The sequence below is a fragment of the Lonchura striata genome, chromosome 20 (genome assembly GCF_050655825.1).
Source record: "Lonchura striata isolate lonStrDom1 chromosome 20, ASM5065582v1, whole genome shotgun sequence".
Taxonomy (NCBI): Eukaryota; Metazoa; Chordata; class Aves; order Passeriformes; family Estrildidae; genus Lonchura; species Lonchura striata.
The window spans coordinates 8,463,117-8,488,983 of NC_140722.1; the positions used below are offsets into that span (position 1 = coordinate 8,463,117).

General features: G+C 58.0%; 2 protein-coding genes across 8 annotated transcripts; one reads left to right on the forward strand and one right to left on the reverse strand.

The window, feature by feature from the left end:
- The first annotated feature begins 381 nt into the window (after positions 1 to 381).
- BCL2L1 (BCL2 like 1) lies at positions 382 to 18,021 on the forward strand. 2 transcript variants are annotated; one of them, XM_021527373.4, is made up of 3 exons: positions 382 to 441; positions 686 to 1,351; positions 16,275 to 18,021. In XM_021527373.4, the coding sequence occupies exons 2-3, from the start codon at positions 797 to 799 to the stop codon at positions 16,410 to 16,412; spliced, it is 693 nt and encodes a 230-aa protein (XP_021383048.1). In that variant the 5' UTR covers positions 382 to 441; positions 686 to 796; the 3' UTR covers positions 16,413 to 18,021. The 2 variants fall into 2 exon arrangements, with proteins under 2 accessions (XP_021383048.1, XP_021383049.1); XM_021527374.3 differs by having other exon boundaries at positions 691 to 1,351.
- Positions 16,436 to 25,731, reverse strand: LOC110469014 (bactericidal permeability-increasing protein). Of its 6 annotated transcripts, none has more exons than XM_085557792.1 (15): positions 23,758 to 25,731; positions 22,575 to 22,718; positions 22,239 to 22,353; positions 22,025 to 22,153; positions 21,788 to 21,943; positions 21,594 to 21,657; positions 21,419 to 21,479; positions 21,151 to 21,242; positions 20,829 to 21,062; positions 20,674 to 20,733; positions 20,086 to 20,253; positions 19,496 to 19,898; positions 19,257 to 19,320; positions 19,099 to 19,175; positions 16,436 to 19,020 (listed from the first exon to the last, which is right to left on the reverse strand). In XM_085557792.1, the coding sequence occupies exons 1-15, from the start codon at positions 23,807 to 23,809 to the stop codon at positions 18,806 to 18,808; spliced, it is 2,034 nt and encodes a 677-aa protein (XP_085413918.1). In that variant the 5' UTR covers positions 23,810 to 25,731; the 3' UTR covers positions 16,436 to 18,805. The 6 variants fall into 6 exon arrangements, with proteins under 6 accessions (XP_085413918.1, XP_085413919.1, XP_085413917.1 ...); XM_031506552.3 differs by lacking the exon at positions 23,758 to 25,731 and having other exon boundaries at positions 18,828 to 19,020; positions 19,496 to 19,538; positions 19,831 to 19,898; positions 22,575 to 23,746; XM_085557795.1 differs by having other exon boundaries at positions 18,838 to 19,020; positions 19,496 to 19,538; positions 19,831 to 19,898; positions 21,419 to 21,657.
- Positions 25,732 to 25,867: the final 136 nt, after the last annotated feature.

Below are 25,867 nucleotides of genomic sequence, written 5' to 3' on the forward strand. Positions count from 1 at the left end.
CGGGTACCCCCTGCGGCGCTCCCGCCTGCCGCTGCCCGGCGTGTCACCGTCCCGGCCCCAGCGGCTACGCGCCGCTAACCGTGACTGGAATCGCTCCCGTAGGGACGCGAGGCCGTGCGGCGGCTCCCGCGGTGCCGAGCGCTCGCCGGCTTTCAGCGGTTTATGCTCTCCGCCTGCGAGGGGAGAGGGGCTTCGGGGCGGCGGGGGGCTGCGGTGACCATCAAACCGGGCCGCCCCGGGGCTGCCGTGGTCCTTGGGTAGCGCTGCCCGCCCGCTGCCGTGGCTAACGCCGGCGGAGGGGGCGGGGGCGCCGGGCCCTTTAACGGGCGGGGCGAGGCGGGGGCGGTGCTGTCGCGTTCCGGGCCGACCCGAAGCTCCAGCAGAACAAGAACCGCCTCCGCCCCGGCCCGCAGCCGGCCTGCCAGGCGCAGCCCGCACCCGGTGAGATCTGGGGTCTGCTCGGAACGAGCTTGTGGGGGGTCCCCGGGGCTCAAGGCTGCTTTCCGGGGAAGGGGGTCGGTTGCGGTCGGTTCTCTGTGCAGCTTCAATCTGGTGGCCCTGAGCCTCGGCGTAGAGCTGCGGGGTGATCTCAGTATAACGATAAGCTATCGGTGGTAATGGCGCGGGTGCATCTAAGAGCTGTGGCATTAACCGTTTCGGTGCCTCTCTCCTCATCTGTGCTAAGGTCAGATGCTTCCATCGGTCGCGAGGAAGAGGAGTGGAGTCGGGACCTGCTAAGTGCTGATCTGCTTGTGCTCCGGACCATGGACTCATTGAGGGCGTCCCAGGTGTGAAAATGTACAGCAGTAACCGGGAGTTAGTGATTGACTTTGTTTCCTACAAGCTCTCACAGAAAGGATACAGCTGGAGTCAGCTGGAAGAGGAGGATGAGAACAGGACTGACTTTGCAGGGGAGGAGGACGAGATGGACGGGGTCCTCAACGGGAGCCCCTCCTGGCACGCGGCCACCAGCCACATAGTGAATGGAGCCACCGTGCACCAGAGCAGCCTCGAAGTCCATGAGATCCGTCGAGCAGCCGATGTGAGGCAGGCGCTGAGAGAGGCAGGGGATGAGTTTGAGCTGAGGTACCGGCGGGCGTTCAGCGACCTCACTTCCCAGCTCCACATCACTCCCAGCACAGCGTATCAGAGCTTTGAGCAGGTAGTGAACGAACTGTTCCGCGATGGAGTGAACTGGGGCCGCATCGTGGCTTTCTTCTCCTTCGGAGGAGCCTTGTGCGTGGAGAGCGTTGTTAAGGAGATGAGGGTATTGGTGAAACGCATCGTGTCTTGGATGACCACGTACTTGACCGACCACTTAGATCCCTGGATCCAGGAGAATGGCGGATGGGTAAGATCACCTCTCTGTGCTGGGGCTGGCTGCCCAAGCCTTCCCTTGCTCCAGGCTGGCAGTGGAGCTGGTCAAGCTGGAGCGCAGCTCCCTGCAATGTATATGCTAGAGCTTGTCCTACCCCTTGCAGGGAGAATAAAGGGGTGTGTGGTCTTGCCTTCTGTGCTCTAAACACTGTCCCAAGAGGGCCAACGCACCGTGTTGACACAGTTTGTGCTCAGATATGTCTTTCTCCATCCCTCCTTTTTCTCCTTCTCCCTGGATGTTATGTAAAAGACCTGTTTTTCCAAGAGCCTTTGGAAATCTAATGTCATCCAAGCTTGTTCTTCAAGCAGAGCCATGGCTCTGGGGCATGTTCTTGGTGTCATTAACAGCAGGGAGTGGAGCTTCCTCCTCTCAAAGCCAGCGTTGTGGTGGGCTGGCTGGTGGTTTGCTGAGGTAACAGCTACTTCTTCATTCTGGAAACAGCATTTGCCTTGCTCATGGTGAAGTGAATCCCACAGCAGATCCCGGGGGGTGGGTGGGCTTCTAGGACTGTCTGAGCTGGTGTGGTGGGAGCCAGAGCTGAGGTGGAGGCAACCTCTGTGCTGGGGAGCTCTAAGCCTGCAGCTGCTTTTCCCTTGGCAGGGAGCAGTGCTCCCAGCTGCCCCAGCAGCAAACCCTGGGAGCTCTCAGTGGTGAGGTATTAACATGAATAAGCATTTCTTCAGGAAGCATTCTTGAAATGCCGGGTCCGGCTGTGCGGTGCAGCCTGGGACTGCCGGCGGGAGGTATATGACCTACAGATGTCTGAGTTTTCATTTGGCTTCTGCATCTTAGTGATTCCCTGCTGGTGTAACCTTTACCGGTTCCCATTGGAAAGAGTTCATGCTGTCAGGCATTGGCATCTAAACAGTGGGGAATTGCCTCCTTGCTGGGAGCTGAGGCCTCTTGGCCCCCTTCAGCTCACGGTCCATTGGCAGAGCCCAGCATTTTGGGAAGGGGACAGGAGCCTTTGAGCCCAGTGTTGTGTTCTGTGCCCTCCTCACAGAGAAGAGGCTCTCCCCAGCTCCCCGTGCCTGGCCAGCAATGCTGGGGACCCCAGAGATGAAGGGGAGAGCTGGTGCACCCAGGGAGAGGGAGGTAGTTCAGGAAGACTGAAAGAATTCCAGGAATGTGACCGCCCTGGGGCACTGCCTGGGTGGGGCTGCTCAGGCAAGGAGCGGAGCTTGGTTTCGATTAGTAGCCCGGGATCTGCTGGCCATTTCATCTGGCTGTATGTGGCCCATTAGCTCTCTCATCCTGCAGATAACCCTGGCCAAATACGGAGTTCCTTCCCCCTCCCTCTGCTTTTGGCTTTTAGAGCCACAGATTAGTTTTGGAATTAAGTGATCAAACTGAGGTTTCCAAGCTAGTGTGGCTGTTGCTGTTAGTGACTGGATTGGGCTGTATCCTGGAGACCTAGGCGATAATGCAATCTGATTTTTTGTAAATGAACTCTCTGGGGGATTTAGATTAAATCACTGGTGGAAAATCACTGGTCCCTGCTTGTGGGGAATCAGACACCTCCTCCCTCTGTTCCCCACCCCCAACCATCACGATTCAGACTCTTCAATTTTTTTGTGTCTGTCTCTAAATTAATTGTTTGGAACAAATATTTGTTCAACAGATTGCGGAAGGGTCAGGACTCCTCTCTATCTGACCCGCCTACCAGCTCTCTTTGAAAAACGCCGTTTCCCACTCAGGGGACCGCCTTGCTCTCTTGTTCTAACCTTGAACCGGGCTTTTAACTTCCCTGCCCAGGCTGTGCCGCTGCCTGGGCTATGCTGTGAGCTGAATGGAAGCCAGGCAGGGTGGTGAAGGCCAGTGTGTGGGGAATCCACACCACCAGCCACCAAAAAAACATCATTGGGCAGTGTTGTTGCTGCCAGCCTGTTGCAAACCCTGAGTGCTCGTTTGACATCTTGGCTGCAGCTTTCTTCCTCTCAGCTTTCATCATGAATGGAAGCCATGTACTCCACACCAAGGGACAGAGGCCATAAGAGCTCCTGAGTGCCTCACATGTGGGGTGTGCATGGGGATGCTTTGCTTTCCTTTGCTCTCACGATTCCAGCTGCAGGGAGAAAGCCGCTGGCCTTCTGCCAGCTCTCCCTGCAAGAGGAGTGCCACCCTGCCCTGGCTGTGATGGAGCCACCCCTCTCCTGCTGCCCTGTTTGCACAGGGAGTCTGTTTGATGCATTGGAGCTGTTAGAGCCTGTCCCATTCAAACAAAGCACTCCCAAGAGGTGCAGCAAGCAGGTCCTGGTGAGAGAGATGCAAGTTCTGGCAGGCCTGCTTGCAACCAGGTGGTTTGTGTTTTGGAGCACTGCAGCACTTCTCTTCCTGGAAAGCCCCTCTAAAAGAGGGAAGGAGAATGGCTCCATAACAAGTGCTGCACGGCCCAGTTGTGTAGGAAGCTCTGTTTCATTCCCCACCAGTGGAACAAAGGCAGCATAGGAGGACCACAGGGTGCAGGTGCCTTTGAAGGCTGCTGTGTGCTGGGCTGTAGCAGTTCTCTTGAGAAATCAAGTTTTGAGGCAAGGGGAAATAGTAATTCTTGCTCCATAACGTTAACATAGAAGTGTTTTGTCACATTTACTGGCTGTGCCTTCGTTTGCCCTCTGCTCTGCAATCTGGCACTGGGAAAACAAACAAACAAGAGCAACCCAAGGGGAACATTTAATAACCAGCCAGAAGAGAGCTGCTGCTTTGGCAAGCGATCACATCCAAAAAGGAGGCTTTCCTGGGCCAGTTACTTTGACCAGGACCAGGTCCCACTAGCTGTGAAGTTGAAATGGTGGTGCCAGTGGGGATTGGGAGTTGTGGAGGGAGAAATCTGGTGAGTGGGAAGGAAGGAGGGGGAAGCACAGGGTGAACAGGAGAGCCTGGCAGGCAGAGATGTACTAACCATGCTTAATCTGTTTGAGAAAGGAAAGTGAGCAGTAGTTCCTGCCTGGCTGTGACCCTCCAGTGCATGGCCGCTTTTCCTTCAAGGCTAAATCCACATTCAGAGTGGGATTTAAAAGAGCATTTTCTGGTTGAGCTTGGAGTTAGATCTGTAGATATAGACAAGAGGTTTGTGGGGCATATGGTGGGGACCCACATGAAGGGGCTGTGTCAGGCTAGAACTGAAAGCAAATAGCATCTTTAGCACCAGTCTGTGGTACATGAATCCCAACAAACTTTACTAGGCTGATGGAGAATGAACTACTTCCTGCGGTGGCTCAGTGCTTCCTGGGTTCTCAGTTGACCCTGGCCACACAGGACTTGGTGTGCTAGGACATGTGTTGTGTCACCCTGCAGGGGACTAGAAGCTTGTGATTCTCTTTGGGGAAAACCCTTTGAAGATGTCAATATAGCAAGCTCATTTTTATCTTTTAAATTTTTTTTCTGAATGATAGGAAATGACTCAGCCTGTGTCATATGACAACGCACAGCTGGGATTTCGTCCTGTGCTCTGGCTCCAAGCTCCTCAGTGGTTTCAGGCTGAGAGTTAGACTTTGATTCTCATCTCTTTGGAAATGCTTTTTGGCCTTGTGTCCCAGGTATCCTGCACAAGCTGTCCCTGCCACTACCACATTTCCGGGGAGTGTGGTTTGCCAGAGTTCTGCCATTCTGAGTGTTACAGGTTGCGTTTTGGGATGCCCCAGCACTTCTAATCCTGTTTGAGATCACAGCCATCTGTTCCATGTGGTGGTCAACGTGGAGCAGAACTGACTCAGTGGAAGTGACTGAGCATGGCCAAAGCCATGCTTTGTGGTCTTGAAGATGAATCCTATGGCTTCATCTCAAGCTGAGAGAATTTGGGTTGTTTGGCCTGGAGAAGAGAGAGCTCCCTGCCAGTGCCTAAAGAGACTCCATCAGAGGTGGAGAGGGAATTTGGACAGGGGCATGGAGTGACAGGACAAGGGGAAATTCCTTCCCACTGACAGAGGGCAGTTAGATTGGATATTAGGAGGGTTCTCTGCTCTGTGAGGTTTATGAGACACTGGCACAGGTTACTCAGAGAAGCTTTGGCTGCCCCATCCCTGGAAGTGTTCATGGTCAGGTTGGATTGGGCTTTGAGCAATCTGGTCTGTGGTGCTCAGTTGTACTGTTGCTTTGTACTTTGTCCTCTGTAATTCCTTTACAGCCTTGATTCCTTGCAGCTGAGACGATAGCCCCATTGTCATCATCTGCATGGGGTGAAAAAAGTACTGTCCTGCCAGTGGAGTTCCCCATGTCCCTTCACAGTGCTGGGTATTCTTCCCTGGTTGTGGGAGCTGTCGTGGCTCAGGCTGTCCTGCCTGGAGCAACCAGCCCAGGTAGCTGTATCCTCACTGACAGCTGGAGATCTGGGCTCAGCGTGCAGATCCCTGGCAGCTCCTCACCCAGCCTTCGACCTGGGAGGCTTTTTTGCAGTGCTCTCCAGGAAATGCCATTGGAGTGACTTCCACTGCAGCTTCCTGCCCAGCCCACAGCAGCATTCCTGCCACTAGACCAAGAGCAATGCAGAGGCTGATTTCAGAGCTTTGCTCTTTACCCCTTTTACTCGTTCTCCTTCTTTGGGGCCCTGCCTGTTTTCCTTGGTGCCTCTTGGTGTGTGGTGCAGTTTGATTACGTTCCTTAGATCTGTGATTACAGCAGGCGCCTGGAAAGCCAAACTCCTGCCCGTGGCTGGCTGTGGCTCAGAGCAGCCCACTTAACCCCGGGGTCTTTGAGCAAAAGGGATAGCATTTCCTTCACTCCCAGGGGAGCCACTGGCAACTCTGATTCGTAAAGCACTCCGAGGCTCTTTAATCCGAAGAGCTGAGTGTCATTTAAAAAAAGACCTGTGAAATAATTAACAAACTGTTTCTTGCTGCTCTGTGTTCACAGCTGCTCTCAGTAATGTCATTCCGCCTGCTCATCCTGCTCCTCTCTGACTCTGGAGCCGGGTCCCTGGAGCGTTGCCCAGGCTCTCTCTCTGCCTCAGCAGCAGTGGGGTGTCCCAGCACAGCAGAAAGGGTGGGTGGGAGCTCTCTTTTCCCCAGTGGAAGCTGCAGCTTTCTCTGTGTGTCTGGGCTGCTGTGCCTGATTTCCATGGAGCTCTGTTATGGTTTGTGTACATGGTTCCCCCCGGGAGCAGCAACACGCCTGCGGCACACACTGAGCGCAGCTGAATGGTGGTGTGGTGCTCTGAGACCTTTGCTGAAGCTGAGAAGGTTTGGTTTCCTTTGGTTTTTACCAAGCAGCTAACGGCTGTAAGCACAGTCCCATCCTGACATTATAAGTATTTCTCTAGCAGCTCCTTCCACACTAGCTGTAAAGCCAGAGTATTCCCAGGAGGAACTGGGGGAAGGGAAGGGATGGATATCAGTTGTAGAAGTGTTGCAGACCTGCTGAACCAAGAAGCAAGGGATTAATGGTGGCTTCTGCTGTGGGGGCAGAAGGGGGCTGGGGGCAGCTGCTCTGTCCCCTCTGGGGACCCCAGTGCAGCCGGGATGTTGACCTACCTGCTGATTCAGAGCGAAGGTATTCACTTTGGGTGGCTCTGCCTTGCAGTGGCAGGAGAGCAGCCACTGTCCTCCACCCTCTGCTCTCCTGCTCCACCCTCCCGCAAGGGAGGGATGTTGCCTTTAAACACTATTGTTCCGAGCCACTAAAGATTAACACATAGAGTGGAGGCACGAAAGAGAAGCAGAGTCCCTCAGTGCCAGGTCATTCCTGGCTTTATTGCCCTGACCTCGGACAGGGAAACTTCCTCCTCCCTGCTCCTCACCTGGAAGGATGTGTGGAGGGGTTCTTGGTGAAATTTCTCTCTGGAATCCTGCTCCTAATCATCCTTGAGATGCCAAGAGCTCAAGTTAGGCAACATGCATTCCAGAGGCGTGGGAGAGCTTCTCCCACAGTGCACCCGTGGAGGGGGCAGTGGGGCAGGCTCAGGGCACGGGCTGGCACCCATCGTGGTCAGGTGGGGAGAAGGGTTACTCTGCCACAGCACAACAGCCCAGCGGAACGAGGGTGCTGAGGGCTGCTGGGAGGCAGAGCCGTTAGCAGATGGCTCCAGCTGGGCTTACCGGAGAGCAGGTGTGGGTTTCGGGAGCAGCCTTTTAAGAGAGATGTCAGTTTTGAACCCGGGAGGCTCAAGGGGCTGAGCCGTAGCTGCCACAACTCGCATGCTGGGGAGCTGTGACCTAGTTGTGCTGTAGAAATGCTCGGTTTATTTTTTTTTTATTTTTAGGTATTTTGCTTATTTTATCCTCATGTTTAATTTAGTTAGTAAAAAAAGAAGAATCGGGAGGGCTGAACAGTGCTGGGAAGGACTGCCTGCAGGCGGGAACGCCCGCTGCAGCTCCGTGCAGCCAGCATCTCTCCAGCCGCCCGTGTCTTCTCTCGGACACGTGCTCACGTGTACCAGCCCAGTGCTGTCTCTCAGGATCTCTTTAATGGGAAACCCAGTGCACTCAGAGCTGCTGCCTGCCTCCGGGGTAGCGAGGGAGGGAGGGAGGAGCGGGATCCGGAGCGTTAACCAGAGAGGCTCCCGTGACCACAGGGACTGTTTGAATGTTGTGCTGTAACTGGTCTGCCTTCCCTCTGCTGCTGGGAGCAGGAAGCTGGGGGAGCTTGATGTTTCAGGGGGCTTTGGGCTGGTTACTTTTTTGACTGCTGCTTGCCTCTTCACTGGCACAGCAGGCCCAGGGAAGGGTAATGGGCTGTATCTGCAAAGAGGGAAGTTTCAGGGGGTTGTGCGATTCCCTTGGGGAGAGCTGTTTGAATTTATTGCATTATCCTCCTTCCTGCTCAAGCTTGTGTTTCAGCTGTGTCTGCAGACGTAGCTGCTGATTTAAGTAGATCCAATTAGTAGCTAGCTCCTGGCATCAGTATCCTGCTTGGGGAGATGAGCCCTGGAGATGAGGAGGCTCCAGTGGGAGCAGGGCTGGGCTCAGCCTTTCAGCCCCCATTCCTGATTGAGGATGGACCCAGTTCCCCAGCTCACAGCCTTGCACCTGAGCTCAGAGGGAAACTGAGGCAGGTGTCCTGCTGCGTGCTCTGCCTGGCCAAGAACAAAGAGCAGGCAGGTTCTCCCTGCCTGTACTGCTGCCAGACAGGTGCTCTTAAGAGTGAAATCAAATACTCCAAAACGTGACAAACTGGCAGCAGGCAGGGCTTGGAGCAGGAGCTGGAGCTGTTCACACTGGGACTGTGCAGGGGGCCTACGGACAGAGCCATGCACTGACCTGGCCCCTAGGGTAGGATTCAAAAGGGAGCTGCTGGAACTGGCTGCTTCCTGAGGGAGCACGGAAGGGTTTTCTTCTCTGATGGAGAATGAAGGGCTCTTTGTGAAGCTCAGAGAAGAGGTCTAGGAGCTGGTTTGATTTGTATGCCGCTAGTACCATGATGAGGTGGAGCAGGACAGCTGTCTGCATTGCTTCTCTGAACAGTACCAGTCCCACCATTTGCCCAGCTCTCTGGTTTGTGCCACCATTGAAGCTGTGGAAGGCTGGGGACACTGCCTGTGTTGTGCAGGGAGCACGTCTGGTGGCAGTATGTGGCATTACTCTCTGTGTGTGCCTTGTGGTGAGCTGGCTCAGGGTTTGGGCTGGGATGTGGGTGCTGGGTGTGTGTGTGGCCCTGAGTAGTGTCTGGGTGACATATGACTTACATATGGAGAAAATGAGGTGTTGCTACCTGTAAATCAGTCATCATGGAGTGTTGCAAGTGCCTTCATCCTATACTTGTATGGCTCACCAGTGTATTAAACTTACTGGAGAGCTAATGTCTTTTAATAGAGCAACTGACCTCATTTAGAAGCTTCCAGTGCACCAGCCAGTGATTATTTCATGCAACAACATGCATGGAAGAGCCCAGGGCAGAGCACAGTCTCCTTCTCATGCTGCACTGCTCTCTCTCACGTTTGCTGCATCAGCTGCCTACTGTGCTTCCTGCCCTCAAGTCAGCAAGGATTTTGCTAAAAGGGATTTTGTGGCTTGAATAATTTGAGATTCTATGGAACTAACAGGAAGTGAAAACAGAATGAGCACATCTTCCTCCTCTTCCTGCACCTCCACCCTTTCCCCTTTCTCATTCAAGTGGCATGTAAGAATTACAGCAGCCTCGTGAGGTGCCGGGACTGAAGTGGGAAGTGGTGAACCTTGGCTGTCGCTCCTCCAGGATGCTGGTGGAATGAGTGGCTGAGGCAGGAGAACCAGGCAGCTTTTCCCCAGGGTCCATCTCAGGGCGCCATCCCTGCACCCAGCCTGGCTCCCTTGAGCCGTGGTAACACCAGTGTTCTCTGTGGGGTGGGTTTGGTGAGGCTCACGGTGCGGGTGAGGACCAGAAAGAGCTGTCAGCATCGCCCACTCATCCCCTAGCAGGAGGGAACGTGGCTCGGCAGCCGGGCACACGTGAGCATGGCACGTCTCCCCGGCACAGGTTTCCCCACGGTTACACAAGGGCACGATTGCACAGGAGCTCTGACGTCCAGGAAGAGCAATGACAAGGTGAAAATTGAGCTCTGTTCCCTGGGTGCCAGTGGCCCTGCTGAGGTGCTGTCCGGCACAGCGAGCAGATAACCGGGGCATGAAAGCAGGAGCCTTCCCTGCCCCCCCGAGCGCGCCCCTCGCACAAAGGCTGCTCTGCTGCAGGGCTCAGACACCATCTGTCCGGTGGGGAGAAGCATCAGAGAGACCGTCTTTCCTCGGACTATTCCACTTAATGCCCTTTGGAAAACAATCCCATTCCCAGCAGGTGCTAATCTCTTGAGTGGATCCGGCTCAGCCAGTGTGTTCTTCACTGTGCCTTTGTACCAGAGCCGTGTCTCCTCCCATCCTCGCCAACCCTGCCGAGTGGCCCGGTGCCGGCCGGGGCCTGGTGCTGGCCAGGGCTGTGGCACCTTCGGGAGCCCTCAGCCTGGTTAGCTCTGGGAGGAACACTGATGAAAGATGGATGCAAGTGGATTAGTCATTCACATCGTCTCCGGCTTTAATACACATGAATGTTTCAGCAGATTTCTGGAACGGAGAGCGCAATTCCCTGCTCTCCATCTCGTGCTGTGCACAGCAGTCTCCCGGGGCAGGGACGGGGGTTACAGCTGTCACCGTAGCCTCTTTCATGTATTTGGAAAACGCTGAAATTGTGCTGAATGGTGTGGGGTTATTGCAGGTTCCCTGGAGCCGGTGATGAAACCAGTTTGACAGAAGGCTGCCACGGCAAGGATTAGGGCTGGAATGTGCTAGTGAGGGTTTGTTTCTGGTTAGAAAAGAGCTGGCTCTGGCCTGGGCTAGGCTGGAGCCCCGCAGGTCTGTTGGGCTTAGGCCCAAGGGACAGCCTCCCTGCCAGACCCCCAAGCTACAGTCCCACAGCAAAGCCCGAGTGAGAAGAGAAAGAAGAGGGGATGTTCTTATTTAATTGACTCTTTTGAATTTATGGCTGCCTCCTTCTTAGTCGAAGGTTTCAATGAATGCCCTGGGATTTGGGGAGGGCCAGCACCCCAGGGTCCACAGCACCCCAGCACCAGCTCCCAGGGCTGGAAAGGCAGGAGAGGCTGGTGGGTGGGTGGCATTCCCTGCCATTGTCATGGAGATCAGCAGCTGCTTCCCTGGAGGTCACCATTTGCATAACAGTTAGAGCTGAGTCTCTGGAGTATTTGCACCTGCAGCTGCTGTCCCCAGAGCCCCTTCCCCTCTCTGTGTCCCAGAGCCCCTAACCCACCGCATTCTGAGCCTGCCTGGGGTTGCTGGTGGGGACCAGTGGGGTGAACCTGCAAATCTTCTGTGCCCATGGAAGGGGGATTGGAATTAGATGATCCTTAAGGTCCCCTATAACCATTCTAGGACCTGTGTTTCGCTGGGGAAAGTCAGACCTGCCTTGGATGTCGGGTTCCCTTGCCATGCTCCTGAGTCAGGTGCTCACGTTGACCTCCACTGCCCAGCACTGCAGGCAGTCCTGTGACCTCTGCAGTCACACTCTGTCCCTGCTGCTCTCCTTTCAGGGCTGGGAGTGGTGAGGGCCACACATGGATACAGCATCAGGGAGAGAAGGGCAGAGGGAGAACCTCTAGGATGTCTCTTCCATTCATATCACAAAGGGACCCATAGAGCCGTGTTTGCAAGATCCCAGTGGTAGCCTTTGGGAATGCTTATGTTTTCTTTTATTCTTAAAGCTCTCAGCTGCCTTTTCTCCCCTGTGCTTCACCTCCGGGTTCACATATGCCAGCCCCATGTGGTGAGCTGGCAGCCCAAAGGGGCTCTGGGAGCAGGTTGCTGTCGATACAGGGCTTTGTTGTGGTCTGTGCTGAGCTGCTGCCTTTCTTTTCCCCTCCTTGTCTTGCTGCTCAGCACAAAACTGTTCCCAGCATTCATTAACAAATGTCTGGTCATCCAGATGACTCTGCTCCCGGCCGGCGGTTGCTGTTAGACCTCTGAGCAGGAACACAGCTGTACTTACGGTGAAGGTAAAACAGAAACAGCCTTGTTTTCAAGGGAAACATTGCCTCGTGATGAGAATGCCTGGGTTGGGAGTCAGATGCTGTGGCTCATGCTGCTGGCTCGCACACAGCTCTGGGAAAGGCTCTTAACCTCCCCATAGCTCTGTTGATCCATCTGGGAACAATGCTGATTTATCCCACAGGAGGTTCTGGGGAACCAGATCATTTTTGCTAAAACGCATCAGGATCCTTGGGTTGGAAAGGCTGTTGTGCATGCTGTGGTGCTGGGGGTATCTGTCTTACTGGGCTGGCTGGGTATCAGAGCCGTGGGGAAGCTTCAAAGCTCCTGCTGGAGTCCAAGTCTCCCTGTCAAAGTTTGACCAAGTTCACCTGGATACTCCCAGGAGTGCCTGGCTCTTCTCTGCTGGTTTTCAGAGCTTTGTCCCGGTATCTCAGCGACCTCCATGCCCCTCACCCCCTTGTGGAGGGAAAGCTTTGAGCCCCAAACTGCCAGAGCCCTCCCCTCTCTGCTCTCCTGCCTCACCAGAGGCCAGATGGGAGTTTATTGCCCACATCTGCTTCCTTCACCTGCCCTCATGGCTCAGTGTCACCGAATCCTCTTTCCCCAAGTGCTGGGGCTTATCTTGAAAGAGGAACCTGCACAGTTCTGCTCACCCTGAATGGGATCCAGCAACTGTTCTCCTTCCCTCATGGGCAGCACTAGTGAATGAAACCAACCAAACGAATGAGAGCCTCAAATTTTAGGTGTTCCCCTTCCCAGGCTAGGATGTGAGTAGTGTCTCAGGCAGAAGTCGTGTTTCTTTAGTCTTCTCTCCCAGCTGAGAGAGAGCACTTCAGGTCAGACCTGCTTCTCTTGCCTTTTTGCCACAGGGTTGTGGGTGGGCACTGGGCAGTGTTTAAATGGTTGCTGCATCCCCTACAGCAGTGGGTTGCAGTTTAGGGCTCTGTGAGTGTCCAGAGAACTTTTGGCACTGCAGAACCTCTGCCCCAGCTCTGGGCAGTGGTGGAGCCTGACTCTCCAGGCTCTGCCTCCTGCAAGCAGCATGGTGCAGCAGGAGGGGAGCACGCCCTACCCCAAGTCCTTCATCAAGTGATGTTTTAGGCTCCAAGAAAATGTGGATTCCTTCCCCAGCTCTGGGGAGGAGAGGCAAAGGCAGGGGATTGCCTCTTGCATAGGAAGAAGATGTCTGCTTCCTCATTGCCTGCTCTGGAGCAGCCTCCTCTCGGATGTGTCACCCGGGTGGGGAAGGGGATGTGACGGGAGTTCTGATGGAACAGCCTGTCCTGTCCGGTGGAGGAGGCCCATGGATTGAGACACTGATGTGCTGTTGCTACCACAGTCCTTGTGATCAACTCAGGAATTCCAAATATTTCCTCTCAGATAAAGGTGACTGGAGGAGGCCAGAAATATCTGGACATGCCTGGGCAAGCCTGAGATCCAAACACCAGGCCAGAGAGGTCAGGATCAGTCCTGGGAGTGCTGGGCTTCAGGTGCGGAACGGCCAAGGCCCGGGCTGGTGTGGGAACAGAGCAAGCTGCCTTTCCCTAACCTTCAACCCACCCCCAGCATGGGCAGGGAGGACATTCCTGCCTGTTTTCCCACTCCCTCTGGTCTGGGATCTGGTTCCCAGGGGACACATCTGGGATCAAAGTTGTGCAGAGGCTGAGCTATCACAGCTCCTAGGGTGGTTTCCCCGGGGAAGGGCAAGGCACTCTCCTTGGGTTCCCTACAGCCCCCAGCTGCAGCTCCAGCAGCTGCTGCTCCCTTCCCAAGGGAAGGAGAGGGGCTCACGTCCCCTCCCTGCCTGTGCTGGGCTCTGGCTGTGCTCCTCTCCGCCTGTAGCACCCGATAGCTCTGCGTTCACTGTGCGCCATTTATCTCTCCTTCAGCAAACATTTCCTTTTCTTGGAAGCAAGGGTTTCTTGGAACTGCCTTTCCCCAAGCTCGGCAGCACATGCCATGGAAAAAGCAGCATGGAGAACCGGCTGCCAGCCCTCCTTGGCTCCCTGCCCTGCCAGGGGGGCCTCTCTTGGTGCCTGCCCCACGGAGAGGCTGGGTAGATGTGTTGCCCTGTCCAACACTGCAGCCTTGCACAGTGGGGATGTCCCTGCTGTGGGTCAGGAGGAGCCTGTGGAGATGTGTGGGACTCTCAGTGGGACAGGTCCTACTGAATGCCTGAGGAATGCTGATCTTCTGGGGAATACATCACAAGGATGCAGCTATCTTCCTCCAGCTGAGCATTCTACAGCCTCAGGTGCTGTGAGCAAGTGGCTGGGATGTGTGTCCAGGGGAAGGACCATCCCTGGAGTGAGGGCCCTGGCACTGAGAGATCAAAACCTATGCTGAGTTGGAAGAGACCCACAAGGATCATAAGTCCAACTCCTGGCCATGCACAGGACAGCCCAGCAATCCCATCATGTGCCTGAGAATGTGGTCCAAACACTCCTTGAACTCTGGTTCGGGCTTAGTGCCATGACCTCTGCCCTGGGGAGGTGGTTCCAATGCCCAACCAGCCTCCTGGTGAAGAATCTTTTTCTAACATCCAACCTAAATCTCCCCAGACACAAATGTTGTAGGGGTGGTGTTTTTTGGACAGGTGCCTTCTGCCCCAGTTCCCTGTGCCCTCCATCCCTGCCAGCCTGCTCTCAGTTTGCTGCCACTGCCATGCCCTGTCACAGCTCCATACTCATCACCACCTGTCAGCAGAGGGATTTCCTGTGCCACTATTTAAAATATCTCCTCCTTAGGTTTGGGCTCTGCTCCTGTACCTCTCCTGCAGCACATGACTCGCTATTCCCTGGGTGAGTGGACTGACAGCAGGCAGCAACCCTCACCTTTCTCCCTGGACAGCATCTGCCTGTGAGCTCCATCCTGCCCATTCCTGCAGGGCCAGGACACAATACAACACCCCCACAGATCCCATGCCAGCTGGCAGGCATGGTGGGAAGTGAGCTGCATTCTGCCACTCTGTGTAGGTGGTGGAAGTCATGGGGATGAGTGTCATATCCCTGAAGAGGACTCTTGAGGTGGCAGCAATGACATGCTCCAGAGTGAGTTAGCAAAGTCCCTGTGTCCCAACACTCTGCCTTTGTGTCTGTGAGTAACTCCTCATGGTCATGGGGTGTGGAAGGCAGCTGGGAGAGGTGTCTGGTGGGAGATGGAGAAGAGCTTTGGTGGCAGAGGCAGGTGCTGAGTGCAAAGCTTATCAAGGACCAGGTCCCCTGTAGCCATGGAGAGGGACACAGCCCAGCTCCCTGGGAGTAAGCGTGCAGGTCTGCTGCAGACCCTGCTTTGAAAAACTGTGTCTGAGCTCGGTCATAGGTATGTGGCAAGGTGAGGAGATACCCCACAAGCTGTGGCCATTCTGGAGCTGTTTAATGCAAGCTGGGAGACTTGGCACCACGTTCCATGGAAGAGAGGCACCTGGTGCCAGACACGACCTGGGCACCAAACCCCGCAGTGCTGCGGCCGCAGGCTGTGGGCAGGTGTGGGAGGCAGGGTGCTGGCAGAGCAGGCAGGCAGGAATGCTCCCCCTGCCTGCGCACAGCGAGGCGTGACAGCGTCAGCCGGGCTTATCTCTGCTTTCCCAGAGCAGCGGGTTACTGGAACTGCATTCACTTATCAGGAAACAGGGGATCTTGCTGGGAAGATGGGCTCAAGGTGCGACAGCATCCAGCCTCTGCTGACGCTGAGCTGCTGGCGATCCCTGAGCCTGGAGCTCGCAGCTTCCTCTGCATCCAGCCCTGAGCCTCCTGCTCAGCCCTGATAAACCTGAGAGACCTGGGCCACGTGTTTTCCTGCTGCCTGCCCAGGGACCCCTCCTGCCCTGCTGTGTGTGGCTCAGGGACCCCAACAGCTCTCCTTACCATGGGCTGAGGTCTTCCCAGCTCCTGCTGCTGCTGGAGGCAGCCGGCTCGGACGAGCCAGGCCGGAGTGACTGCATTCCTGGCCAAGCCTCGTGCTTGGCCTGCTCTCCTGAAACCGTGGGAAGGCAGTAGCTTGGCGACCCAATGTCTGCCTTCGCCGCAGGGATTTGTGAATTCCAGCTCGTGTTGTGGAGTAACCTGTGAGGGTCAGGATGTGGTAGTGGGAGGTGGGAGGCTCCACTGTGGACACAAAATCACTGGGGGGATGCACGGTGTGGGCTTCCACAGCCGTGGGCACCAGCCCTGATGCTGCTTCCACAGGCCTCGGCCAGGGAATGGAGCCCAGCGGGTTCCCACTGCAATGACTTCTGTCACACTTGGATGCTAATTTTAGAGAGCCAAGAGCACGTGATGCATCCCCTGCCCTGCTCGCGTGGTGTTCTCCTCACAAATCCTTTCTGGCATCCTCTTCTCTCATGACTGTGCTTGTCCCCTTGCCCTGTGTGCGTGATTCAGAGCGAGGAAGCACAAGGCATCTGTCATCTGCCCAGTCCCCACCACCGCTTTCCTGCCAGCCCTTCCTTCTGCTCCACTCACACCCCTGTGCTCACCACTCCCCTGTTTCCACAGGAGCGCTTTGTGGACCTCTATGGGAACGATGCTGCTGCCGAGATGAGAAAAGGCCAGGAGACCTTCAACAAATGGCTCCTGACCGGGGCGACGGTGGCCGGAGTGCTTCTGCTGGGATCCCTGCTGAGCCGCAAGTGAGCGGCCGCCGAGCCCCCCGTGGCCAGGACGGCTGCGCCTTCACCGCCACATCCACTACACTCCACTCCTGAGCACCGCCACCGGCACAGGGGCAGCCCCTCCATCCCGGCCGAGCACCCTGCTCCGTGGAGTTTTCTCCCTCGTGCAGCCAGCTCCTTTTATCGTAGCCCGTCTTATTTACTGTTTCCGTTGTGTTTTAAAGGCGCTGAGGCCAATGCAGCACTTCAGCCACCAGGTCCCAGCGCTGGGGAGATCCAGGCAGCTGGGGAGGGGGGGGCACAGGCTAGAAGGTGTCCCAGCCCTGCAGGGTTCTCCAAATAATTTGGAAGAGAATAAACAGACTTATTTTTGCATGTGTGAGTGCGTGCGTGTGTGTAGATGTGTCACTAATATAAAGTTCCCCAGCCAGAGCAAGGGTCAGGCTCCGTGCCCCCGTCTCTGGCACGCTCAGGCACCAGGAAGAGGCAGGCTGCCCAGCGGAATGGAGCTTCCCTGCAGCATCCCTATCCTGTTCCTGCTTCTCCAGTCAGAGCTCATCCCTGTGGCTGGGGGAGCAAGAGGAGGAGGCAGAGGCCAGAGGTGAGGTGCTCTGCCCTTGGTCAGAATTCCTTTCTCCTCACATACTCAGTTGCTGGGAGCTGTTACCTGTCCCAGACGAGGATGGTGTGCCAGGCCCAGGACTGTGCATGGTGTGAAGGGTTCTTTGTCCTCTTCCTCCTCCTCACTCCAAATGTAGATGGCTGTGGGACAGTGCTCATCCCTTCCCAGCCTTTTCTGGGCTGGTGAAGGAGGCAGGAGAGGGGAGAGTGCTTGTCCCTGGCACAAAGGGCTTTGCAGAGAGCTGGGGTTGTTGTGTCCAGGAATCCAGAGCTGGGGATTGGAAGGGTCAGGGGAAGCACCTTCACAGGGGTGGCAAAGCCCAGGGAGCAGCTGATTCATGAGACGAGTAGGGAAGCAAGCCCAGGGGAGATGGAAGTGAGGGCTGGCACTGGCTGAGAGCCATCTCCACCTCTGGGGAGCCTCTTTGGGGACAATAGGAGCTGTTGGCCTTTCTACTGCTGTTCCCCATGTTCCCAGTCCCATAGTGCAGGCAGATCCCTGTGCCCATGCGTGGCTGTGATGGCTGCATGCAGTAACTGAGGTGTCTGGCTTCCCTCCCCGTCATTCCCACGCTGCTCCTGCTGCTGGAGCAGGGAACCTCCAGCCTTTGAGCTGAAATTAGCTTCCAGAATAAACGCCCTCATCCTTCGGAGCCCGCTGCGGGCAGACACAGCTGTCCACAGCTTGTCCGTGTACATACTGCCCGCGCTCTGCTGTACATATACGAGTAGTTTTTAATTCATTTGTGAATACTATTAATGCTATTTTTGTTATCTTGTCTGTCCGTATTTATGTGTGGGACCGTGCTCCCTGCAGAGGCCAAGCTGGGATGGAGGTGAGGGGAGAACCGGAGGTTCCAGGAGGGCTCACTTGGCCACTGAGCACGGACTCGTGCTGCTCATGTCGGACCCGCTCAGACCCCGCATGGGGAGCACGAGGATTAGCATTAGCCCATTGAACGCTTCGGTTTGCAGGTGGAGGTGAATCCACAAATAAATTTGTCATTCGAGCTGCTGGTGGTGCTGTGGTCTTTGCAATCGTTGGGAATTTGAGAGACTTTGGGACCAAAGCATTTGACTTCAGTGGGAGGGATGGATAGATGGATGGAGGGATGGATGGATGGGAATTAGCTGCTCTCCTGACCAAGGGAAGAGTTGGGGTGATCTTAGGGCAGTTTGCTGTGGTCCAGTGGGGTGGCACTAAGGGGTGATGGGGACAGGAGAGCTCAGGCAGGCTCTTAGCTGGGCTGGGGGTGCTGGTTCTGGGGACATGGGCTCAGCACCCATTGTCACGTTGGGAGGAGGAGGGCAGGAGACTCACAACCTCACTGGGACCCACATCCCCCCGCATTCCCGGGGCTACCCTTCAGAGGAGCACCTTCCCTTTGTACGAGGCTCATTCCAGCGCGCTTTGGACCACACAAAGACTGGGGCGTTTTGGGATGTCACGAACATGGGGAACGCCGAGCCACCCCACATCGCTGTCACGGCAGGACGCGCCCAGCTCAGTCTTGCCCTGTCCTTTCCGGGGGCCTGGCGGGTCCGTGGGCGGCGGACACGAGCACCCTCCCGTGGGCAGCGGGAGCAGCTGCCGCGGGAACGGCGGGACCCGCACATCAACAGAGCCGCGAGGGTTGGAGACAGCCCCGGTCCCGAACCGGCCCCGTCCCCAGCCCGGAGCCCCCCGCGGGGCACGGAGCCCGGCACGGCACCGCCAGAGCCCCTCGCAGCACGGGACACACGCGGGGTCGGGAGTGGGACCCTGCCGGGAGACAGGGTGAGGGGGCTCCCCATTCACCCCACAGCACTCAGGGCTGAGCTGCGCTCCCGCTTTAATCCCTGCCGAGGATGGGGGTCCGTGGGTCCCGCGGTTGGGCGCTTTGCCAGCCAGGAGGGCACGATGGAAAGGGGATGGAGATGGGGACAGGGCTGGTGGGCGCTGGCGGGTTCCCACGAGGCAGGCGGTCTCATGGCTCGTACTGCAGGTCCGTGGCGATGAGCACGAAGCCCTGTAGGGAATCAGGGTGAGAGGGGGGATCTGGGGGACGTGGGGAACCCTGGGGTAAGGGGACACTGGTGGCACCCACCTGCTGCAGTGAGAGCCGGGGTCTGAGCAGGCTGAGGCCATGTGGGAGGGGCAGGGGGATGCCAGCCTGGAGCCACTCTGTGGGGGGACAAAGTCATAGCAGGGGATGGCCCCGGTGCAGCTGTGGGAGGATGGGGACAGGAGTGGGATAGCACTTACTGTTTGCCCGGGGAACCCCAAAAAGCCACAGCCCGAACTTCAGCAGGGTCTCCAGACGCTTCACCTGTGGGACAGGCAGGCCCTGAGCCCAGCACAGCACAGGTAGAGGGGTCCATGCTGCAGGCAGGGCTCAGCCCCCTGCCAGACTTGCCATGCATGGGGTCCACAGCACCCCAGATTCCCTCCAAGGTGATGTGGAATCCAAGGCTCCCTTTGGCTTCCCTGGCGCAGCCACTCACCTCCACTGGGCCCACGTTTGATGCCACTTGTGTTACATGGAGCCTGTGGGACAAGATCAGGGTCAGAGCCAGGCACAGGGATGGGGACTGTCCCATCCCAGGGTGGGGACAGGCTGAGCTCCATGGGGGGACCAGGGCCCCAGCAGAGCAGATCCAGCTGAGGACCTACTGCCAGGGCAGTGGCACAGATGTGAACTGGGGGCAGGATGGGGTCTGAGAGGCAATACTCCAGCAATACAGGACTCAGGGAGGCAAATGGGCAGAGGTGGGGAATGGGGGAGCTCTCCAGGTATGTCCTGGGGGAGCTCAGACCCAGCTCAGGGTCGGACACTAACCCTGTCAGTCTCACAGTGCCCCCGAGTCTGTTCCTGGTGATCGTTGGCTTCCCTGTCACGTTGGCATCCTGCAGAAGGAAGAGACATTGGAGAGACCAGGGCAGAGCCTGCAACCCAGCATCACCCAGCACGGCCCCAGGATCCCCCAGTACCCCCCAGCATGGCCCCAGCCAGGAGCACAGGCACACCAGCCCCAGCCAAGTCCTTTGGGGTCCCCTGGCTCCCTGAGCCATGGAAGCAGCAGCAGCCACTCACGATGTTCAGCAGAAAGGCAGGGACACGGGTGGCGTTGGGCAGCACCACAAAGGCCTCGGCAGAGCTGAAGAGGGTCCCGTGCAAGGCATCAGCATGGCAGGAGAGCAGCGGCTGCTGGCGGGCCCAGAGCTGCAGCTCCATGGGATGGTCTGGATAGTGCTCCTGCAGCTGTGAGGGACAGGGCAGGGGTGGCACAGAGCCATGCTGGCCATGCCCCCATCAGGTCCCCACCGTTGCCCATGTCCCATGTGCCCATCACTGCCTGTGTTCCTTTCTGTCTGCATCCCATACTGCCTGCAACACCTACCACTTCTACTGTACCCCATTCCCTGTCCTGTCCCTCATGCATCCCATTCGACCTCTGTGTCATCCCATGTCCCATCCCACCTGCAGCCTTTCCCTCCTGCATCTCATCCCTCCTATGCCCCATCCCTCCTGCATCATTTCATGTCCCACCCTCCAGCATCCCCTTACATCTTCTGTTCCTCCTGCAATCCCATCTTGTGTCCCATGTCCCATCCCACCTGCATCCTGTCCTACTCCATGTCCTACCTGTGTCCCCTTCTCCCTGCGTCCCATCCCGCTCACCTGAGGGGAGAAGACCTCCATGCTCTTGGTCCTCAGCTGGAGCGGGAACCGCCGAGGGAGCTGGAAGGCAGGGAGGGATCAGGGTGCTGGGGCCGAGCAGGGCTGGGCATGGGGACACCCCAGTGGGGACAGCTCTGCTCTCCGGCCACCCCTACCATGGCACTGGAGATGTTCCTGCGCAGGGCCCCGGCTGTGAAGTAGGTGAAGGCGGCTGAGCTGGCGACGAGCTCGGTGACAGCCAACAGCAGCATGGGCTCGTGTGCCAGGGGTGGTGTCGTGGGCAGGGGCGTGGGCAAAGCCACGGGCAGTGCCATGCCTGGTGCCACAGGCGGCACTGCAGGCAGTGCTGAGCGTCTCTGCTGGTACGTGCCCACCCTGAAGATCTCCCCCTGCACAGACACACAGATGGGTGTGAGGATCAGCCAGGCTCCCCTGTTCCCAAATCTGTTCCAGGAATTATCCCCAGGATGACATTACCTTGAGGGCAATGTCCCCATACTCCTCTGTGAAGGTTGGCGGTCCCAGCAGGGAGTAGTCGATGGCAGCAATGGTGTCCAGCTGGGTGGACACTGCAGGGACATGGAGGTGGTCAGGAGGAGTCAGACCACCAGCCCCCTCCCACAGCCTGGCTCTGTCAGGATCCAGCCCCACAGCGGGGTCCTGCAGACCCTGCTGGGCACCAGTCCTGTCCACAGCCTCCCAGGACCACCCTGCCTGTCCCCAGTCTTGGGGTCCCCTCACCCACCTTTCATGTGCTTCAGGGCAGTGTCCAGCCGATCAATGCCCCTGTGGAGCACGAGGCAGAGCTGGAAGCAGAGCAGGGTGTCAGCGAGCCCAGGGATCAGGGTCTCCAAGACTCTCATTGGGCTGGGGGGGAACAGGGACAGCAACACCCCAGGGCACAGGGGCTGAGCACCCACCTGCTTGTTGAGCTGCTGCCGCAGGGTTCTCTGAAGCAGAGGTGCCAGCAGGTTGTAGAGCCAGCTGTAGGGCAGAGTGGGGTGCTCAGATCACCTCATGGCACCCACCCAGCTTCCCCCAGCCCATCACCCTGCCTGGGGCACCAGTAGTCCTTGCATGCCAGGGACAGGACAGAGCAGGGGGTTGGCATCACCTGTAGCCACGCTGAAACTCCATGTGCAGGTCGGTGCCGCGGGTGTCACAGCCGGCGCTCCAAACCGTGGGGTGGCCGCTGCCATCCTCACTCACCCCCAACACGGCTGCCACGGCCAGGTCCTGCATGCGGAGCTCCACAGAGCCGCTGTCCTGGCTGGGCACAGAGAGGGTGAGCACAGGGACAGCGGTGACCCTGAGCCACCCTGAGTCCTGCCCCGTCCCCACAAGGACTCACACGGCGCCCAGCTGGGCTGCCCAGTCGGCGCTGAGCTGGATTCGGGCGCGCTGCACCGTCAGCCTCAGCCCCACGTCCTCGGCAAAGTCCAGCGTGGATTCATTCATCTGCAGCTCATGGATGTGAATCCTGCACAACACAGGCAAGTTGTGCTTGTGGCTGTGGTGCAGACAGGGATGGGGACAGGGACAGGGACCCCACGGGTGGCTCTTACCGTGGCACGGTGTAGGTGAGCGTGCCCAGCAGCGGGGTGTTGTAGGAACCCGTCAGGTTCAGCTCATGTTCCTTCTGCAGCATCGACTGGAGCATCTCCAGCCCAAAACGCCGGCCTGGGGCAAAGTGGGAATTTGGGGTAACACCAAGGAAGGGGCTGGGGTACCTGGGGTGTCAGCAGAGTGAGCAGCCAGGACCAGGATGGTCCTTCCATCCCCCATTCCTGGCAGACTTGGCATCATTCCTGGGAGTTCCCCTCATTCCCCATCCTTAGCAGTCTGGGCATCATCCCCCTCTGGTCTCCCCCATCCCTCCCCCATCAGGAGCACCGACTCACCAAACTCCAGTGTCCTCTGGGTCAGCCAGGCCTTGATGCCAGGATTGGTACCGGGGCTGGCGATGGTGGCAGAGGCACAGGTGGGCAGCAGGAACAAGAGGCAGAGCCATAGAGTACCTCGAGGCTGGTCCTGGGAAATGGAGGCTGGAGCAGAGGACATGTCTGGGAGACACGCAGCAGGTGTAGAGACCCCTTCCCTGTGCAGCAGCACAGCCTGGACTTATACTGGGACAGGGAGCCCCGGGTGACATCAGCACATGCGGGGACACCACAGTGCTCTGGCCACCGAAAGCCCGGCCTTGCCCAACGCGTGACTCAAAGGGGAAGCCCCCGTTGTTCCGCACTCGCGGCCATCGTGGGAGCCGGGCAGTGCAGGGTCCCACACCAGCCCCGCCAGCCCCCACCTGGGGGGACACACCAGCCAGGGACACCAGCAGGGGCTCCCCACAGGGGCACAGGACACAGAGACACGGCTGGGGCAAGGCCACACAGAGCTCTGCCTGGAGCATGGAGGAGTGGGGCACAGGGACAAAGTGAGCTGGTCCTGGGCCGGGGGACCTGCTCCAGGGCAAACAGGGCTCAACCCATTTGCACCAGGGGGCAGCAGCCGGTCCCACTTTGGGAAGGGCTCTGGGAACCCTGCCTAGGGTTACCTACATTTCAGGGTGTCCAGGGTGTGGAAGCAACCCCCAAGGAAGTGATGGAAAAGTTGGGACAGTCAGAGCGAGAGCAGAACTGTGCAATCCTCCACAAAAAACCCCAGCTGTGGGGAAGGAGCCACCCGCACTGCCAAGCCCACCATCAGTGGCACCGTCCCCTAGCCAGGGCGAGCCCCTCCAGTGCCGTGGGCTATGGATGACAGGGTCCAGCTGCCCTCCTGGATCCAACGTGGCAGACCCAGAGGTACCTCTAGGAGGGCCAGGGTCCCATCTCAGCACCACAGGAGCACACAGAGCCCACGGGCAGTCTCACCAGAGGGACTGCAACCCACATAATTCACCTCATGGAGATCTTCAAAACAGCTGCCCACTGGCCAGGGATGCCCAGTGCCACCAGCCGTGACTGCGGTGGTGGCCGGTGCCCCCAGCAGTGACCCAGAGGCCAGCACTGACCCTGCCCCCCAGCCCAATGCCTACCACAGCCCCTCTATCCCAGGGTGCCCCTGCCCTATGCCAGCACTCACCGTGGCAGCTGGGTGCAGTGCCCCACACCGCGGGGGCCGCGGGTCCTGCCATGGGTCCCAGCTCCTCCGTGTCCCGGGGACTGTACGCGGCAGTGAAGAGCAGGGGCCAGCTCTGACGCCAGTGTCCATCCCGGGTCCTGGTCAGACCACAACGTCACCCATTTCCCACGTCCCTAATCCCTTCCGGGATGAATCAGGTCCCGTGAAAACATCCAGGGACCGGTTGGGGCGCAGGTGCCCGCGGGCTGGGCGCTCCCTCGGGCTCTCCTGGTGCTGCCGCATCCGGCATCCCGACACGTGCGGGCGGCTGAGCCCTGCCAGCCCCGCTGCCAGCCTGCGCTGGCTCCGTCAGCCCCTTCCCCAGCTCCCCTGTGCCAGGCACCCGGTGGTGGCCGCCCCGCGACCCCTGAGGAGCGGATGACAGCCAGGGCTGCACGGCGAGGGCTCGGTCGTGGGGCACACAGGGCTTAGACAGGGGTCAGGCAGGGACGTGGGGACACACGTGGACACACACGGAGCCCCTCTCCCCACCGTTCCAGCGGGAGCTTCCACATCAGGCGGCAATGAACAGGTAAGGGCGGCACTCGGGAGCGCGGCCCGGGAAGAGCCCCAGCGCCTCCCGCGCTGCCCCCGGCCCGAGCAGAGCCCCCAGTCCCGGTTCTCCCTGTCCCGGGACCTTCTGGGCTACTCCAGGAGGGCGGCCCGGACCGTGCAGTGCGAGCGGGCACCGGGAGAGGGACCCACCGGCCCGTCCGCACCGCGCTCCGGGACTGCGAGGAGGGCGGGCGGTGGAGGAGACGCCAGGACGGTGAACAGGACCTGGGGGTGATGGAGGGGACCCATCCAAGGATGGACAAGTTCATCCACAGACATCCAAAACCCCCCTGCTCTATGTGTCCCCTGCTGCTGTCACAGCCAGGACAGGGGTGGACAGGCAAGGCAGTGTCCTGGTAGCCCAAGTCACCTGTGCCCTGCACAGGCCCTGCCAGGGGATCTGCGGGCTGGGAAAGCACGAGTGGGCACGGGGACACGCACGGGACACTCTCGCAGCTGTGACCGTGCCTGTAAACACCAAACACACACAGAGGGCGTGCAGAGCTTCACACATGGACACGCCTATGCCTGGGGCTGCTCAACACCTTCCAGCCCCAAATCCCTTGGCTGGGAGACCCTGGGAAGGGAGGGGCGCCTAAAGGGTGCCACCAGAGTAACAAGAACCCCTCCAGGCACCCCAATTGTCTCCTGCCAGGACCGTAGGGAGGTCTGAACAGATCTGGAAGAGGAGGCTGTGAGATCCTTGGGGTGTTTGTGAGTCACAGGGAAGCTCAGGTAAGGGCAGCTGCCCGGGGCACCCCCAGGCCTCAGGGTTGCACAATCCCTGATGCAATTTCCTTGTCCCAAGCGGTTGTCTGTCCCCACAGGCAGGGGTTGCACCAGGAAGAGCAGGAACCACAGGGGTGGGGCCACAGAGAGAAGCACCCCAGGATTTGTATCTGCACTCCCCTGTAAAGGGATGAATCCCTACATGATCACCCCTGTAATCCCACAGTCCTGACACAGCAACAATTGTGGAAGCCTCGGAAAGGCTGCTGGGTGCAGCTGGCCCAGCTGGGAAGGGGAGTGAAGGGAATTCCAGGCTGCAAACACGCCATTGTCCAGGCAGATGGGAAACCACACTCCCACCTGGGCACAGAACCCCACAGCTGGCTCATAGCACTGTCCCCTCTGTGTCATCAGCTCATCAAGGTGCCTAATTAGGAGAAGATGCATCCCAGCACTGCTGCATTATTCCACCCAGAAGATAGGGTGGGAACAAGCTTTCCTCCTGTGTCTGACCCTCAGCACCCCACGGCTGAGCCCAGGGAGTGAAAACCCACGGGAACTACTGGGAGAGGCTCTGTGGGGGTAATTCTGGGACACAGGGAATTGAAACCAGCCCGTGAGGAGCCCCTTTCCCAGCACCACCACAGGGTCCCAGACCCTGTATCCCCCAACATACCCACCCAGCCCACTGTGGTCTGCACAAGTTGCTCCCCCGTTAAGTGGGGCACAAATCCCCGGGGCTAAATACACCCAAGACGCAGGGGAGGGGGTGTGAGGGGCAGGAGGA

Coding starts and splice junctions, on each gene's coding strand:
- BCL2L1 (XM_021527373.4), top strand. CDS start 797: ATGTACAGCAGTAACCGGGAGTTAGTGATTGACTTTGTTTCCTACAAG. Junction 1,352..16,274: donor TCCAGGAGAATGGCGGATGG/GTAAGATCACCT, acceptor CTGTTTCCACAG/GAGCGCTTTGTGGACCTCTA.
- LOC110469014 (XM_085557791.1), bottom strand. CDS start 23,809: ATGGCAGGACCCGCGGCCCCCGCGGTGTGGGGCACTGCACCCAGCTGC. Junction 21,658..21,787: donor GAGTTTCAGCGTGGCTACAG/GTGATGCCAACC, acceptor TCTGCCCTACAG/CTGGCTCTACAACCTGCTGG. Junction 20,254..20,673: donor TGGAGGTCTTCTCCCCTCAG/GTGAGCGGGATG, acceptor TGTCCCTCACAG/CTGCAGGAGCACTATCCAGA.